At 36.0% G+C, this 18558-nt stretch overlaps 1 protein-coding gene across 7 annotated transcripts in view; it reads left to right on the plus strand.

Moving 5' to 3' along the window:
* The window catches only part of NBEAL1 (neurobeachin like 1), an 89902-nt gene that overhangs the window by 51904 nt on the left and 19440 nt on the right, over positions 1-18558 (plus strand). For all 7 annotated transcript variants that reach the window (XR_004752245.1, XM_035331244.1, XM_035331243.1 and 4 more), the window contains 22 exons: positions 103-262; positions 353-455; positions 1205-1361; positions 1971-2129; positions 2483-2642; positions 2917-3005; positions 4001-4579; positions 5116-5291; positions 5658-5811; positions 7517-7645; positions 8255-8560; positions 8673-8822; positions 9712-9869; positions 10569-10693; positions 11691-11817; positions 12759-12907; positions 13743-13876; positions 14718-14819; positions 15875-15970; positions 16078-16202; positions 17479-17619; positions 17710-17840. Coding sequence is in view for 6 of the 7 variants with exons in the window: in XM_035331244.1 (XP_035187135.1) it covers positions 103-262; positions 353-455; positions 1205-1361; positions 1971-2129; positions 2483-2642; positions 2917-3005; positions 4001-4579; positions 5116-5291; positions 5658-5811; positions 7517-7645; positions 8255-8560; positions 8673-8822; positions 9712-9869; positions 10569-10693; positions 11691-11817; positions 12759-12907; positions 13743-13876; positions 14718-14819; positions 15875-15970; positions 16078-16202; positions 17479-17619; positions 17710-17840 (3610 nt within the window). In the remaining variant the exon portion in view is untranslated. The remainder of the gene's footprint in view (positions 1-102; positions 263-352; positions 456-1204; positions 1362-1970; positions 2130-2482; positions 2643-2916; positions 3006-4000; positions 4580-5115; positions 5292-5657; positions 5812-7516; positions 7646-8254; positions 8561-8672; positions 8823-9711; positions 9870-10568; positions 10694-11690; positions 11818-12758; positions 12908-13742; positions 13877-14717; positions 14820-15874; positions 15971-16077; positions 16203-17478; positions 17620-17709; positions 17841-18558) is intronic.

Here is an 18558-nt window from a genome sequence, read left to right on the forward strand (position 1 = left end):
TGTAGAAGAGAAAATCTTCATTTTTTAAAAAAAGTTTGATTTTAAAAATATATCTTAAACTCTTCATTTTCTGAGTATTAAAACATGGTGTTATTTTGAAAGGTGCCAAGCAACTTAATGGATGTGAACGTACTGATGGCTGTACAGTTGTTGATAGAGCAAGTCTCAGTAGAAAAGAACATGCAGCTTTTACAACAGATGTATCAACACTTACTTTTTGACTTCAGCATCTGGAACAGTGGGGACTTCCCCTTCAGAATTGGTGAGCTCTTGGACTGGGGTAACTGCACAAAGACACAGAACTTCCCACTTGACATAAATCTAAGTTCTAACAGGAAGCTTTATATTTTAGGGCACATACAATATCTTTCTACAATCATCAAAGACAGCAGAAGGCTATTCAGAAAGAAGTATGGAGTACAGTTTCTTCTAGACACGCTCAGGGTTTATTATGGGTATGAGTTTTACTTCTTCTAGCTCCTACTTTGTTGTGTGTAGCTGTTGTGTCATGTCCATGTCTTTCACCCTATGCCCCCGCTTGTCCTAGTGTAAAAAGAAAGCTACAGTCTGGCTTTTAGTGGTTCATTTCATTTTCAAAATTGTATTAATGTTTTTCTGCTTTGCTTATTACTAATCCTTGACTTTTATGATGGGATTATATAGAATTTATGCCAGTGATACTGGAAATGGCTTGGAAAAGTAATTGAAATTATTAAATTAAAGGACTTGTTATCAACAATGCAAATTAAGTCTTGGATGATGGCCTTTATGAAAAGCGAGGATGTCCGTTGTTTTAAGACACTTAGTTCTTTTATATACTTGTAGCATTTGAAGTCGATTTTTATTTTTAGGAATTTGGAAATTTAGATTTCAATCTTGGTGATAGACTTATCTTACTTTGGACAATTTATATCTGCTTATGAATATAATTATGTAATTGGGGAAGATTGTCTAGAGGGTGTGAGGAAGAAGCTGAAGTCCTGACGTATTCAGATCAGGAGAAGTCTACATTTCAGGGCTTTTTTATAGGCTTGGTAAGATTCATCTGCAATTACTTATTGCTGCTCAGTTGCCTTACTTCAGTAGAAACAGCTTGTGCCTAATATCGAGGTACACGGAAAATTCCAAACCAGCACAACGAAATAGCTATTACTGAATCATGGAGCACTTGCTTGAGTTGCTTTTCTTGTCTGTTGGTGTGTAGGAGTGGCTGTAAAGACAGTGATTTGGCTCCTGATGACCTGAGAACAATACGAACATCCCTTTATGGACTGATCAAATATTTCCTAAGCAAAGGTGGAACACATGAAGAAATACAGAGCATCATAGGATACATAGCTGCCACCAGTGAAGAAGAACAGGTATCCAATATGACATAAATTAGTACTTTAAACTCTTAAGTGATTTGGTTTTGTTTAATGACGTTTAGGAGTTGGTCGCAATGATCCTTGTGGACCCCTTCCAACTTGGAATATTCTGTACTGTTCTGTTTAGGAATCTTATGTTTTTTTGCATTTAAAAAGTAGGGGCAAGACCACAAGCATAGTGTTAACTTGGTATATGGTTATATTTAGATGTAGCTGAGGCAGGTTATATATAGAAACACACTAGAACCTTGACAAAAGTGCTCTACAGGTGAGGGGCAGAAAAGCACATGATGTGTAATACTGCCATTAGAAAAGTTCTCTTAGGTTACAAAACCAAATGAATTGAACTTTAACGGATCAGCTGTTGTAGATATTATCAGTATTTGAATTTGCTTTGTAGTTCTGATTGCAGTTTGATAAAGTGTTCTGTGTATATAGAAAAGTCAAAAAAAGCCCTAATTTTAAAGGTGGTAACCATGAGCAGACAAAAGGTACATTGTATAACGAGTTAAGGGTGAAATTTAAAAGCTGGGAAAATTTCCCCCAAGCACAGGATGAAGTCTGCGTGAATTGTGGATTAATTCAGTGGTCTTAATTTTGCAGCTCTGTGGAATTCTGGATATTCTCTTCAGCCTACTTCATTCCAGCCCAACCCCAGACCAGCTTTTTTTACTGCTTTTTGAACCAGGAAATGCTGATATTCTTTACGCTTTGTTACTGCATCAAAGATACTCTGACCGGCTTAGAGAACTTGTGTTCAAGGTAATGAATTAAATGATATGTTCATAGATTAATCAATGGGATAAGAATCTGTATTTTCCAATGGTCTTGCTGCAGAAGTGCGTGCACCTGGAAAGATGCTAGGTATTCAATTTTAATTCTTTCTTCTGGTAAGTTAGCTAGATATTATTTGCTTACTGCCATAGTCACAATGGAATTGGTGTTCTCTTGATGTCAAGCATAAGAAGTTTAAAATTAGTCTGTGCTGTTTGAGTTTGTTTTAAAATTTATTTTGTAAGCTATCGAAAAGCACGTTATGTCATTCACAATGACGTTTAAGAGGTCTGGATGTTCCCTTCTGTTTATATTGCATTTGTGTGTACTTTTTCCTGCAGATTGTGGAAGAGATGCTAAAATGTACCAAAGTTTACGAACGCAGTAAGCACCGTATGAGACTCAGAGAAGTGGGATACTCTGGACTGGGACTCCTTCTGAATGAATCACCAGTTCCTGTTTCTCTCATAAAAAACCTTCTTAACCAAGTTCTGTATGCAGGTAATTGGGAAGTGTTATGTCTACTACTAGTAAGCTCCTGTTGCTCAGAGGCGAACGTGTTTGGTTTTTGCTAAGGAAGGAGAGCTGTTACCTTACAGATCTGTTGTAGTCCACAATAGCCTCAGTTGTTTTCTTAGTTTCCTGAAGTTTACATCCAGGGGTAGTAAAGGAAACAGAAGTGACCTCCAAAGCTATTTTTAACAGTTAGCTTCTTACATTCATTTGCGTGGTATAGTTTGATATACATATATATATTCTTCTCTCTCCCCTACAGATCCTGTTGTGAATTGTAAAGATCTCATAGCTGTAGTGCATCTGGCACATAAATCAGATATATCAGTGAGAGTGGTCATCTGTAGAAAGGTGAGTTGTCATCTTTAAAACTGGAATACTGTTAAGTCCATAAGTTGTATAGTGTGGTATCTTATTTATTCGGATGTGATGGCTGTATTGTTTGCTGCTGTTGCCGCTTTCTTTAGCGATAATTTATAACGTTAGGAATGAAGCCAATCTGTCACTTGATGTTGAACTTAGTGTGTTCGAGTCCTTTCAAAAAAAAAACAAAAACAAAACAACAACAAAAAACAACCATTTTTTTTTTAAAAAAAGGAAGCAAACCACAAAGCCTCTATAAAGTTTCTCAAATAGCATGTTCTAGGGTTTAGAGATTTTAGATTCCTTGAATTACTGCGTTTTCTCAAAGGTTGCAAAACAATTTTGTTTGTATTCCTAATGTGTTACTTTGATAGAACATACGGTTCAAAAGAGCAGTTGTGGGTGCAGGGAAGAGAGTGAAAAAGCAGTAACTCTTTCCTTAACTGAACTCTCTGCTGTGTGTCTCTGAAATTAGCAGTACTGAATGTAGCTGTGAGGCACTGTATTGTCTGCCAAAGTTTCTCAAAGTGTAACAAATGTACACTATCAGTAAGCTATTAATACTGTAGTTTATTGTAGTTTTCTTCATTGTTATCTAATAGTTTCTAATCAAGCATATTTCACATACTAGTTTTATTTTGTTTTGTAGACTAGTGGCTGCATACAGCTATTGGTTGTGATAACTACCTTTTCCAGGAACTACTGCAGAAGAGGACCGAAATATGAAGACTTACTGATATGCCTTGATAGTTTTTTTCTTCCCATTCCTGAGTTATTTTTTTAAATATATATGTTTCTAGCAAGAAGACTGATTTATTTATTTATTTGGTGGCACTTATGCTTTCTGTTGTGGTTCTTTTACAAGATCCTAAAAAGGCAGAATAAGTTACAAGGTTTTAAAATGTCTCATCTAAAAGATGGAATGAATCCATTTTCAAGCTAAAATTAATGTGTGGCTATGGAATATCTTCTTCTATCCTTAGGTTTTGCACTTTTTACATTCCCAATTGGAAGCAGCACAACAGATTTCTCAGCAGCTAGGCTGGCAGGACACTTTGGTTAGACTGTTCCTGAAAGAAAACTCCGAGGTCCGGATTGGCTTTAGAGAGAACAGGGCTGATTCCTCAAGGGAGGAGGAAAGAAAGCCTCCTGCTGAAGGTCTTCAGAGACATCATGCTGATAAGATGGAGGGAGATAAAGCTGGTAGCTTTGCATCTGTTAATGGTTTGTTTGATCAGTGGAGTTTAGAAGACAACAAATCTTTGGATGTCCCAGGTCATTTCTCTGCTATGCCTCTGGAAGATGCATCCACAGGAGAGATGTCTTTTAGGTCAGAGGACCAAGAAGAATTGTGGCACAGTAATCCTTCACATCTGAGTTTAGACCTGTCCAGTGTTGACTCTTACGAACTGGCTGATGGGAATCAGATGACAGATAGCCTGCCCAGCACACCATCGCCTATAGAGAGCACAAAAACATTTTCTGGACAGCCTGAAAAAGATCTGGGTGTCATAAATGATGTGGGCTTCAGTGCTGATCTATCTTCATTTGAAAACCAAGGAGTAAGTAATTCTTTTCCTTTGTGGTTAATTTCTCAAGATGTCTGCAATTCCTTTTTTAATTGTCTCCTTAATGGGATAATTATTGTCCTCTTTTTTTCCTCTCATCTTCCAAAGGGAAATAGCAGTATAGCTTTCTTACAGTGAGTAGAGGCGCCTCTAATGTAATGTGTCTATTTTGGTTCTCTGGTTGGAATAGCTTGGGCAAGGAGGGAGAAGGGGAATAAAAAACAAACAAACAAAAAAAACTTTCAGTATTTCAACATCCCTTTATCTTCCAAAGGAGAAATGATACAAGCTTGATATGAAAAAATTAAGGGTAGCTAAAATTTAGGTTTAAGTAATGATGCAGAAATCAAGTCAGTATGTATTACAGATTCTGGGAAGCCAGTGCCTCATATATTTGCATTTTCATATATTTAGTGATTAGTTCTTAGACCGCACAGTTCTCAAAAATGCCAAAACATGCAAGCATAGGGACTGTGATCAATTAAGTTTTTTGGACTAGAAGGGTTGTAAATATTTCTTTTGTTTTGTAGGGAGGTGATAATGAACTGTTACAGTTACTTACAGACATCCTACTGTGTATAATGTGGAAAGGCATTGAAAGATCTGATGATGATGCTTGGATTGAGAGAGGACAGGTATTTTCTGCACTGACCAAACTGGGAATATCTAATGAGTTGTTGCGACCGTCTGATGAAATAAAACTCAAGTGAGTGTACAGCACAAGGACAGGTTCTGTAACTTTTTTGATGAAAAGGGGAAAAAAGTAAGGGGCTTTATTAAAGCTAGGAAGGGGTGGATGTTTCTCATCAAGATACAACTTTGTTTATCTTCATATATTGTCAATATTTTGTGCTACCTATTTGGCAATGTAACGTGATTGTAAGGTTTTGAAAATCTGTATCCGAGGCTTCATGCGCTTTTCAAAATCTCTTTTGCATGATTGGCTTATCAAGAAGACGATAGTTATAGCTGCGGAGTGAGAGATTCAATTAAATACTTAATTGGATTTTTTTAAAAGCCACTTATATTTGGAACATGTAATAATTACTTTGGGATTTTGTTTTATATGCAGCCTGCTGGAGAAGATGTTAGAATGGTCAGTCACTGACAACAGAGATTCAAAAGCTCTCCCTACACATGCTGAAAATGCCTTCCGGCTCTTACTAATTGTACAAGATTTCCTGCAGGCAGAGGGACTAGTTAATTCAAACTTGTGGACAGAAAAGGTACTGTAACTGCATAATGGAAATACTGTTTATAGGCTGAGATACTAATTAAAGAGTTGTCAATTTGGATAATGTTATCTCTTATAGGTGTATGTTTTTCAACTAGGTATTAGGGAGTGAGGGCTCATAGTGAAATGAATTAGATTGTTCCTTAATGAGAAAACATTATAAATACTATGGGGAATATTGTTACTGTTGCAAGTTAAATAGGTCTATAGTGGTACACTTTATTGAAAATCTAAGTCTTCTTATACTAACAAAGATCTGATAGGAGCTAATATAACAATGTCACTTGTAGCCTAAGAAAATTTGGTACCTATATGACTCAGTGTGTGTCCTGAATAAAACAGTAGCCAAAACCTTGCTTGCAATTGCAATGTGAGGAATATCACTGCTAGGATTTTACCCATGTTGGAGTTTTACCATATCTTAATGGATATATTTGTGAATAGCTCTATTTTACATACCTAGGGAGTCAGAAATATGAATTCTGAGGAAGAAAATGGATACATGGGAAAAAAAAAAAATGGATACATGGGAAGTAATAAGATAAAGAAACTTTGTTTTCCAGCTCTGTTTCCTGCTTTCTTGATCTAAATTTTAGACATCCATAGTTTGCTTCATTTTTTTGTATTAGAAGCAATGTTTGTTATTTTTCTTGTACTTTCTGAACAGTGTCATTGCTTTTCTGTTTTTTGAGGCTGAAAGTGAGAGAAGTATTATATGGAAGCCATAATTATGTCATAATAAATCCCTAAAAAAATAAATAATTAAAAAGCTACTTGTTTACTTGTTTTTAAAAGTGTAATGTTAAGAGTCATCACAATAGAGTAATTGCTAAGCTATTTTCCATGATGCATGCTGAGAAACAAACACAGCTTAATCACAAAACTTATATTTGTTTGTTTTTAGAAAGTCTGTTCTAGGTAAAGGTTTTGCTTTTAGTTGTGATCTAGCTTTGTGAAATCTAATAAGAAATGAGATCTGAACTTTGGAGCAATAACAAATATTTGAGTAATTTATTAGGGAATTCATCAAGGTATATTTGTTCCGAATAGACATGTCTAGATGGTAAAATGTGACACTTACTACAGGAATAGCTTCCTTACATAATAAAGTTTGGATGTCGCCTAATCTACTGACAGAAAGGAGTGCCTCCTAATTTATTTATTTCACTAAATCAGGTATTCATGAAAGAAGCCTTGCTTTCTTTCTCAGTGTACCATACGTATTACTGTTGCTGGTAAATTGTATTGGCATTACACTTACATTGCATAAGACAAAACAAAAGAAATAAATAAAAACCTACAAGTACTGAACCATAAATTGCAAGTTGGTATGATATCTGCAGTATTGGTAAGCATGTCTATTTAGTTGCAGTAATCCTGCTCCTGGAATCTGTAACATCTTTAAAGAATTGACATTTCCTGCAGTTAAGTTACAGGAAGAAAACAGGCATGTGTATGCTGTTTTTGGTCTTACTGGAGAGGTACTTGAGTTAACATATTAGGCTAGCTATATATTATAGTCATGATTTTTTTTCAAATGACTGGTGTAGCTGCAGTATTCTGGGATTTTATGGTTTTGGGTAAGTTAGAAGTGTGAATTATTCAGTTCTTTTGAAATTATTGTATCTCCAGCTGGAGTATTTGCTGATTATTTTTGACTTGTTTTACTTTATGTAAATCTTCTGCTTTTATAATAGCTCTTGGAGGAGTTAGTGACTCTCATGGATAGCCTGTCAGTCTGGTATTCTGCTGGCCCAGAAGCAACCTGGTTTTCACAGGTGCAAGTCCAGTTACTCCTTGGATTCATTGCACAAGACAACTTACAGGTTTGTTGCAAATTCCTGCAAATGGTAGTGTTTAAAGTGCTCATTTGGTGTAACTTCTGTGGTTTTCAGGGGATCTGCTTATGCCACCGAAGGGACTGATAGGAGTCTTTCATCCTTGTATATGCAAATGTTTTATCAGGTCTTGCCTTTTGCAAGCTTACTCTGCATGCCTGTCAATGAGCACATCCTGAGTATGTGAACAAGAGGGAGGGCAGGCTATTTGAAGATGGGGCTATGTAGGTACTAGTGGCAGTAAGATGGCAATCCTGATTGTGACTTCTCATTTCTACAATAAAATACACTTAGTGATTTCAGGTTTAGATAGAATAAATGCACACAAATCTGAGTCTGGAATAATGAACCCTTCAGAAAAGCCAGGACTGTTAGCTTAGGTATGTGATTGTCTTAATGCTGCTAAGTGACTCAGCTTGCAGCTGACTCAGGTTTGGTCATCACAGGATGATCAGTGCCTGTATATAATGTATGTGTGCCCTCAGGCTGAGATACAACAAGAATATGTACATTCTCCTGTGCTAAAAGATAAGTGTTCAAAATTACTATTTTGAGGATTGCATTCATTTTTTTGTTGTTGTTGTTTTTCCTTTGTAGGTCTGTGCTATGGCAGCAGCCAAGCTAAACACCCTTCTTCAGACTAAAGTAATAGAGAGCCAACCTGAAGCATGCTACCTCTTGGGGAAGCTGGAGGGCATCTTGAGTAGATCAATAGAAGAGAAAACAGAAACATATTCATTTTTGATTCCCCTTGTTCGGACACTGGTATCCAAAATTTATGAACTTCTCTTCATGAATCTGCATCTCCCTTCATTGCCTCCTACCAATGGCAGCCCCTCTTTCTTTGAGGACTTTCAAGAATACTGCCGCTCTGATGAGTGGCAAGTTTACATTGATAAATACGTAAGTAGTAGATTCTTTTTGTAGCATTTCCTCCTCTTTTTGGACACTACAGTGGAGGAATTCATATTCAGAAATCATGTTGCGCTTTTTTGTTTTGTTTTGGTGGAAACAGATTATTCCAAATATGAAGCAGTATGAGGAGAACTCATTCAGACATGGTCATGAGCAGATGGCACTTTATTGGAAAGATTGTTATGAAGCGTTTATGGTGAACATGCATAAACGAGATCGGGAGAGAGGAGAAAGCAAGCTTAAATTTCAGGTAAGGTTTTGAGGTCTTCTAAGAGCAACTTCCATCTCAGGATTCACATCATAAAAGATGGAGAAATTGAATTCCAGGATGACCAAATTCAAGTTACTGCAGGAATGCTGGTTGTTTTGTTGAAGATCTTATGGGCTTATGGGCAGTCTGACTATATACACTTTTAGTACATGCTTTTTAGTTCTCTCTATTTAAGCATTGTATCTGTAAGCAGAGTTATTTCAAGAAGTAGGTCTCTCTCTGTAGTTCAGCAACCTAGAATTATGCTCAGCTATTAAAACCTCTTCCCCATTATGAGATGAATTAGTGTTGCAAATTTTTAACCTTGCTTCAGTTCAATAAAAACACTTAAAACAGTTAGCAGTTCTTACTGTGTGGAAAAACTTTCTGAAGTGTCCTGTTCTTTGAAGGTTCAGAATCCATTCAAGTGCTAGAATTTACTGTTAAACTACAACAAACATCATAGTTAAGTTACATTTCTCTTGTTTTCCATATGTTGCCTTAAGATTCATGTAGTAAGCTTTACTTTATTCTAGTAACTGTAGGTACAATACAGAACGAATCATATTCTGGAACACCAGAATTTAAAGAAAAAGAAGAGAGAACTTTTTTAACATAATTGGATTTTTGGTAGTGACCGCTGTTCTGATCACGAAAAATTGCTTTCATTTGGATTCAGCATTGATAACCCTCTCTTCAAGCCTTTAAGTTAGTGTTTGGTGCCATTTCTTCTAGTACTAAGCTTTTTCAAATTTCTCTTGTAAGCAGCACCTTATATTTTCAGAAATGTCTATTGCTGAACTGTTTTGTTCATTCTTGATTTGCAAGCATTTTTTCAAGTTGCAAAACTGTTATTTCAGTGCTAGATTTATTTTTAATGGTCTTTCAGGAGCATTTTGTGGAACCATTCAGCAGAAAGGCTCGACAGGAAAATCTGCGGTACAACAGTATGCTAAAGCAACTTAATAGTCAGCACACCGCTACTCTGAGACAGTGGAGAGCAGCCCAGCTTTACTTGCTCTCTGAACGTGGCCCTTGGTCAGAAATGTAAGAGCAAAGTTCTTTGAATCAAGCTGTATATGATGCTTGAAAGGAATTTTCTCAATGATTAACTTACTGTTTTGTATGGTTAGGACCTTTTCAAATTGACTTGGATAGCCTTGAGATGTAAATTTAATATTGAATTCATGCTTGATAGTATTTTCTGTATTTTAATTATCAAGATAAGTTTGAAGTACAGTGTTGAGCTGGTTACCTGATTACTAGATTTCTTTGCCAAGTGACAAATAAAAAATTGCCATCAATGAAGGGATTGTAAAAACATTTTGAGAGATTCTACAGATCAATGGTTCATCTGGAAACAGAGAACACTCTTTACTAATAAAGACTTCTGAGTTGTTATGCATAGAGCTAATCTCAATTTAAAAGACTACAGAATGCCTGTCTTGTCTTTTGGGCAAGTTCTGGATAGAGATTTTTTTTAATCTTCTAATAGTCATTAACTGAAAGTGTAAACAATTTGCTGCATTTCAGTAGAAACTAAATACTGCTTACAAAATGCTGTAGGATGATCAGAGCCACAATATGAAATTAGAGTTAAGATGCAGCTTACTGCTGCTGCGTCTTGCAGTCTACTGATGAATGAGTGACTTCAGGATTTTTCTAAATATGTTTTCTAAATAAGTATTCATTTGTAGTTGTTTTTTAACCTTTTAACTATTTTTGTGGATATTCATGTTTTCACAGGAAACAGCATCCTATCCACTGGAAACTTTCAAATGTGGAAAATTTTTCACGTATGAGACTAAAACTAGTGCAGAATTACAACTTCAACTCTCATCAGGATGCTAGTGACCTGAGAGATAATTTAGGTAATGTTCTACCATGTTTACTAGATTACACGGTTTCTTCAGTCTTAATTGATATATCTGTCTGTTTACGAATCAGTATATTGTAGGTACTTAAATCATCATTTGTCTTCATTTTTCCTATAGTAAAATGTATAACATGAGAGGTGCTTTGACCTGAAACAGCATCTTCCTACTGGAAAGAGGACTTCATTTCCTCTTGTTCATTGAAGTGTGTATTTTTATTGAAGGAAAAAATAGTTAAGAACTCATTTGCTTTATAATAAGCAGTTGCATATCTTTCTTGTGTAGTCTTATTTTTTCAAGAAAAATAAACAAGAATAAGTATCAGAATAAGTAGGCAGTACTGTTTTAAAAACTTTAAATGTTTGATTAAAATGTGTAGGTATGAACTATTTTTTTTAGAAGCTGAGCTGCAGTGGTATAAGTTACGGTTCTTGTTTAAGTTACGGTTCTTGGATATCAAGATGCAAACCAAAAACGTATAAAAGAAAATCTCGGTCTTGTAAATCTGTCTTGCAAAGCCAAGTTAGGGAAAAAAAAAAAAAAAAAAAAAAAAAGTATTTCCATGAAACATACACACTGTAAGAGTGTCTGGCAAAACACTGCAAAATATTTTACTGGAAATGTCCACATTAGAGTTGAGTTTAAAGGTTTTCTGAGGTGTTTCTATATTCTTTTTATAGTTATGTGAAATTCATAGATGAGGGAGAGAGATAATTGACATATATAAGTACATATAATTTATTATATACTTTGGCATTCAAATGTGATTCTTTTCTGAACTGTACTTTTACCAATTGATTTGACGTACATTTCAATGTAATTGGAGGAGCATTTTTAAAGTGTTTTGCTTGCCCCTTCTTAAGTTAAGAAATCTAGTTACTTATTACTCGGATAAAAACAATATTCAACAGTAGAAGATACACTCAGTAGTTTAACTTTCCAAAAAAGATGTAGCAAAAAAAATTCCGAGCAGATGATGTGTCTATTACAATAGGTGTGCACCAGACACAGCCCTCTAGTGAGTCTCTACTTCTGGAAGTGGTAAAGCAGGTGAAAGTGAGTGACTTGGAAGATGATGTACTTGAACTACCAGAGGAAGACACAACAGCCAGTTCCAGTATGTAAGTACAGGGGCACAGAACAGCTGAAATTTGTTTCTGTGCTTTGGAAGCGGGAAGGAATGGGAAGCAAATTCTGGAGTTGATTAGCATGCGAAGCTTCCCTCTTTGTTTGCCTGTTCTTAACAGTACAGTCCAGGGCTCTGTGATAATTGTGAACATTAGAAAAGCTGCTATTGGATTTCTTGTTGTAAACAGCAATTCATGAAGAACCTCAAGGAAAAGAAGTTCTGAGTATAGCGTACTCAGAGTACAGAGAAAATGCTTGTGAGGATTTGTTAGTGATACACTTTCCACTGTTGGTCTGACGCTGCAGTGTTGTTGAGGCTTTCTATGATGTACATTGGTTATAAATCTCAAGAAATGGTCAACCCTGCAAGGGCATAGACCAGGCTGGAACCAGCTCTTGTTGACAGGTGCCAGAGGTATTCCATATGCCACCAGCTGCATAATGTGGATATTTCCTAACTGGCATTAATTTAATGGAGAGTCCCCCTGATTCTCATTCAAGGAAGAAGGCCTGCTGTACTTCCTTCACGTTGCTTTATATAAAGGTCAGGGAGAAGTAGATGGCAAACTCTTCATTCCAGTAACTCCAGTTACTGGATGCATAAAGTTGTGCATATGGCTTGTGTGTCTATGCTGTTTGAAGTCCAGTAGAGACTTGGCTTTTATTTTTTTTTTTAAATGGAGTGATACTTCAAGGGGAGTCAAGTTCATTGAGCCTGAGCCTGAGACTGAAATAGCAAGCCTGAAGAACAAGACTAAAAAATATTCAGTAGTCTAGTCTGAAACATTCAGGACTGCTAATAAAAGTAACTTCATATACTCATTATGATGTACTTTTAATGCACTTCAAATTTGATTCTTTTCTGACCTGTGCTTTTGCCAAGTACCTCAGTATTACCTACCCAACCCCATAACACCTAGTGGTATTTTTGTAGGGATGAGAAGGATGAGCAGAGTCAGAAAGAAAAGCTAATATTGTCTGAAGACTGTGAACTCATTACAGTAATTGATGTGATACCTGGCAGACTGGAGATCACTACCCAGCACATCTATTTCTTTGATGGTAGCCTTGAAAAAGAGGAGGGTGAGTGTGACCAATAGCTCCTTCTTTACAGTGCAATTCAGCATTCTGCTTTTAGTAGGCTGAGCTTGATTTTTTTGAGAATGAGTGCCAAACTAATTGTGACGAGACATGGTGTGGGTCTGTACTTAATATTCCTCTTGGAGGTCAGAGGCTGGCTGACGCCTTCAGAATCAGTAATCTGGAACTATACATACTGACCTGTTAAATTGATTCAATATTTTTAGCATTTCTTTATTAAAAAAAGAAAGCCTGTGTGCTGACTGTCTAGCTAATGAACAAAATGTGTCACTTCCTCTAAGTTGTTTCTTAAATGGCACTTCTGTTCTACATGACAAATGTTTCACCTGTACATTGATTAAAAAGTTGTAGTAACTAATGATTAAGACAGTGGTATGTAAAAATTAACATGAACTTTAATGGAACATGCATGGCTGAGCATGAAAACAGTGAACTGAAACGTTTGACCAATAATGGTAAAATAAAAAAGAAGAAACCAGTACGTCACGAAGCTGGCCTTTTGGAAATTCTGTCTACAAAAAGTTTGTCTGAGCCCAACCAAGAAATGAAAGGGTTTTTTGTTTATATTTTTGTCAACAAAATACATTTATAAAGTGTCTGTGATCAGAATGCAAAAATACTCTCCATCCCATCAGATATTTTCTGCTGTCTTGATCTTTCAGTAGAACAATAAATGAAGTTAGGAATATTTTCTAGCAAAATGGTTAACTAAGCCATGTATAAAATTTGCTCTTTCCAGGGTGATTGAAAATAATACTGTATTATGCGTAAAAGTTTTTGATATATTCCAAGTCAGTAATCGAAATGTTTTTCCTAGGGGTTGGTTTTGATTTCAAATGTCACCTTTCTCAAATTCGAGAGATACATTTGCGTCGGTACAACCTGAGGAGGTCGGCTTTGGAGATCTTCCTTATGGATCAAACCAACTACTTTCTCAACTTCAATAAGGAGGTACATATTTCCCAAATTTCCTTGATTTGTGTTATTAGCACAAGTGTCAAGTTTTAGTTCACTGATCATACCTAGTTTGAGTCTGGTGCATTAATAACAAAATGTTTCCTAGATACAGTCATTTTGGGAAATTAGACTGCAGTTTCTGAAAACCTCAGTCTGGCATCTATAAACTGAGTAACTGAAAGGATGAATAAAGCAAGACTTTTTCCTCTCTCTCTCTCTTTAATAATACAGAACTATTATTCAACTAAAATTATATCAGTAATAATCTAACTTCAGTCCCACACATCTTTAAAAATAATCCTAGTATATTAATTACAAAGTAAAAGAGTTTTTATTTTACCACAACAATGGAAGTCATTGAGATTGCTGTATTCCATAGTGTAGGATTAGTGAACTTTTTCTTCCGCATTACTCTAAGCGATCTGTTGTGGAACCATCAGAACTTAAGGTGAGTTACATGCTAGTAGGTCAGTTTAAGAATAGCTGCTGTAAAATGGCCTTTTAAATAAATAAATTGTTGTAATAGTTTGGTAGGGAATATAGCAGTATGGTGTAAGTTTATTTGAACAGCAGTTTTCTTTGAAGAGTTCTGTGGGAATAAGTTTTTTGGTGTAGCATCAACAAAAAAGAAGTCACTTCATAAAGTATGTTGCATTTATATCCTGAAAATGAAGGTTGGTACATCTATACACATCCAAAGGTTTATACAGCAAGAGACAGGAGTGCTTAAAAGTGTAGCCATGTTCCATTTACTTCACATTTTAATTAATAGATAAATTGTTTAATTGTCAGCTTTAATTTCTAGAACAAATACTTCTATGCTGTTTTCAAACAGGTAAGAAACAAAGTATACAGTCGAATATTGTCACTGCGCTCTCCAAATATTTCTGGAACCAGATCTCCACAGGAACTCTTTAAAGCTTCAGGTTTGATGCAGGTATGAAACTTAAGCATAAACAGTCTAGAGCATTCCTGTGCTTCTTGAAGGAGTCCTGGAATGCCCCAGAGTACTAATTTTTCTTCAGTATTTTACACGGCACCTGCCAACTTCTGTACCCTCAGTCCAGTGTCTAGACTTTAACATGCGTATTTTCAGAATTGCTGTGTTTTGTGTTTGCAATCAGTGAGTTTATGCCATGGTAAATGGATAGAGCTCACCTCTGATGTGATTATGGCAAGTGTTCCAACCAGAATGGAGAATATGCAGCAGACTTGCTTCTGGTTTTAGTCCATGGTCCTTAATGTACATTTTGGAACTTCTCTCAGTACACGTGCAAACAATGTTCCCTGCTATCTTTTCATGATGATGCTTTCAACAAAGCCTGTGTGAAGATTAAGTATGAGCTATGGTGTTAAGGGAATTGGTAACTTTGGTATAATAATGAAATGTAAAAATGTCTGTTACCCTAAACATGGATAACTTATCTAAATAGAGTAAATATATTTTTATTTTCCATCTGTTTATGCCATGATCATGGTGTTCTCTGAGGGAGGGAGCTTCACTCTCTGAGGGAGATTAAGAATATTGGGAGTACTTCACTTTTTCTTGGTTTGACCTTAAATCTCTAATGGATTCCAAAATTCTGTTCCCCTTTTTCTCAATACTTCTTTTACATTCCTTTTCTTTGATTCTTTCACTTCTGTGTTGCTTCCACTTTTTTTATTCTGGGGCAGCTAATAGTCAGCTGCATTGTATTTTGAAACAGGATGGGTACTGATCATGGTCACAATTTCAGTGAATTTCAGCACAATCAATGCATTTCAATGAAATATAATGCTTCAATGAAATGCAGTACGATCACTGAAATCAAAGGGGAAATAAAATCATTTATGATAAATGAAATTTGAACATTCACACCATACTTATAGACTCGTGCCTTTTGCTTGCGAATACTATCCTCTAGCAGATAAATACTGACAATGTGTAATTTGCAATAGTAGTATTGATATAATGACTTCCATGGTATCTTTTTTTTTCTTTTTGTCCTTCAGAAATGGGTGAATAGAGAAATATCCAATTTCGACTACCTTATTCAGCTGAACACAATGGCGGGACGAACTTATAACGACCTTGCTCAATATCCTGTGGTAATTAAAAATATATATATTTTTTTAGTTTTTGCTGAAGGAGTGCACTTTTCCTGTTTTAAAAGAGGGATCTCTAATGTGTTTGATCTTTGACTTTTTTTTTTCAGTTCCCCTGGATTTTACGAGATTACACTTCAGAAGAACTGGATTTGAATAATCCAGCGGTCTTTAGGGATCTGTCCAAACCCATAGGGGTGGTAAATGAGAAGAATGCTAAGGCCGTGAAAGAGAAGTATGTATTTGAACACTGTTATATTTCTGTCTTTTCTGAGACTCGAGGCTAATAATACATTTAAATAAATAAAGTGGTGACACTAAAATTTTTAAAAGCTAATTTTGTAACATCACAGATGCTTTCACAAAGATTGTTGATTCTTTGTTTCTGCTGCATTCAGATTAGTTAGTTTATACAATCCTGAAAGGACAATTTACTGTTGTAAATTTTCTGTTGTTGCTCAGATGTGGAGATGAGAAACGGTATGTAGAGATACTCAATTTAATGGTCCAGCAGTTTGAAGAGACATACTGTGTTCCTTATCTGTTTCAAGATGAGGAATGTGAAATCATACTGATGAGTTGAGCTGTCTGTGCTGAAAGGTAGCACTGATCCTAGATCTGTGCCTCCTGTTCTTTTCTTTTTTTGGGTATAGATTATTATCTTTGGAATAAAATGTAACTCATTCACTTCCAGCAACTCCTCTGTAGGTAGGAGTGACAAGTACTTACATCCACACATCAGTGTAGCTATCCTTCCTTTTTGCTAGTGTGAGGAGTGAGTGCTGTCATACCAGATTGCATTTGCCAGGCTGCTTGCAAAACCATCTTTTTTTCAGAAAACTTGGAACATGGAGCATTTTCTTTGAATTATGAGGGTCTATCCCTGACTGCAATGAAACTGGTTTTCTAGCAGTATGTTTAGCTGTAATTTCTCTTACTAGCCTTGTGATATAAGGAATGTATCAGCCAGATGGTGGCACAGTACTGTAGAGAGTTTGCCAGTAGAAAAGGAAAATGGGCATGAGTGTTAAATAAATTTCTTCTCTGCATCCTGAGACAATGACGCATGCTTTTTTTAATCTTTTATGAAACTCTTGCAAGTACTTGCAGTAATAAATATTCAGCTTATTCATGTGTTTTTATTTGTTTTTTGTTTTCTCTCTTATGTAAAGTCATCCTAAATCAAGTTTGTCTTGCTCTATATCCAGTTTCTGATGTCTGATAGCAAATGCTTAGGGAAGAGTATAAAAACGGGTATGCAAAGGGTGATCCATCATCTCATGTACATTTCTATCTTTCTGTAGTCTTTTGCCTGGGACTCTGAGCCAGAATTTGAAGTCTCATGTTTAATAGAATGTGATGTGTTTTTCTCTTACAAGTTCCTGTGATCATTTCTTTTGAATCCTTCCCTCCAATAAGTACAATCCTTATGTGTATCAGCTGTAGTTCTCAATTGTATTTATGGTTATACATATTTTTTTTTCTTCCTTTCCTTTTTTTTTTTTTTACAGATATGAGAATTTTGAGGATCCCCTTGGGATGATTGACAAATTTCACTATGGAACACACTACTCAAATGCTGCTGGTGTCATGCATTACCTCATTCGGGTAGAACCTTTCACAACGCTTCATATCCAACTTCAAAGTGGCAGGTATACTGTGAGCACGTAAGCAGCGCCTCTGTTTTCTTCCTTATTTTACCAAGAGAATGAACGGTCTGATTTGAGCTCTCTGACCCACAGGTTTGACTGTGCTGATCGACAGTTCCACTCTATTCCTGCTACCTGGCAGGCACTCATGGATAACCCCAATGATGTCAAGGAACTTATCCCAGAGTTCTTCTACTTCCCAGAATTCCTGGAGAATCAAAATGGTAAATAGATTGCTCAGAATATTCTGCCTAGAACTCTCTTCTTTTACTCTTCTGAAAAGAATAACAAGCATTTATGGATGCTGTGGAACACTCATTATTTAAGCTTTATAATGTACTTGTATAAATTACTTCAGTCCTGACACTGGCTTCAAACTGTTTAGTGAGACACCAGTTGCATTAGGCAGCAGCCTGAATGTTGATTAAAACTGAGGAGTGGGATCTTGATGGCTAAAATAGTGTTGTCTGCCTAAAGTAAAAGATCAGAAGTACTCATTAGGGTATTTAAAAATGAGAAAGTTAACAAAGGAGTTCATACTGAGGAGATAGTGGAAGTTAGTGGAGATTAATTAGTATTTGTTTTATTGGTTTTGTTGGGTGATAGTCTGGACATCTTCAAAGGTGAGGTCTCGTACTTGTTCCAGGCTATCAGTATATTTGCTGCTTTTTACTGTTACCTACCAATGCAATGTGAAGTCACTTGATTTTAGAGCTATGTAAGATTCTAGTACCCATCAGAAGAAGGGTGTGTGTGCGTGGAGAATAAGCTGTTTCAGTAATATGTAATGTTGACTAGAAAGACAATGTTGCATTCTAGTATAAGACTCCTAGCCATTTTTTCTACACATTTAGTGCATAGGATAATTGTTCTTCCTACTACATGATTTAAAAATAGATTTGTATGTTAATACTGCTTGTAATTTCATCTGGTAGCTACAGT

Source organism: Oxyura jamaicensis, chromosome 7 (genome assembly GCF_011077185.1).
Source record: "Oxyura jamaicensis isolate SHBP4307 breed ruddy duck chromosome 7, BPBGC_Ojam_1.0, whole genome shotgun sequence".
Lineage (NCBI taxonomy): Eukaryota > Metazoa > Chordata > Aves > Anseriformes > Anatidae > Oxyura > Oxyura jamaicensis.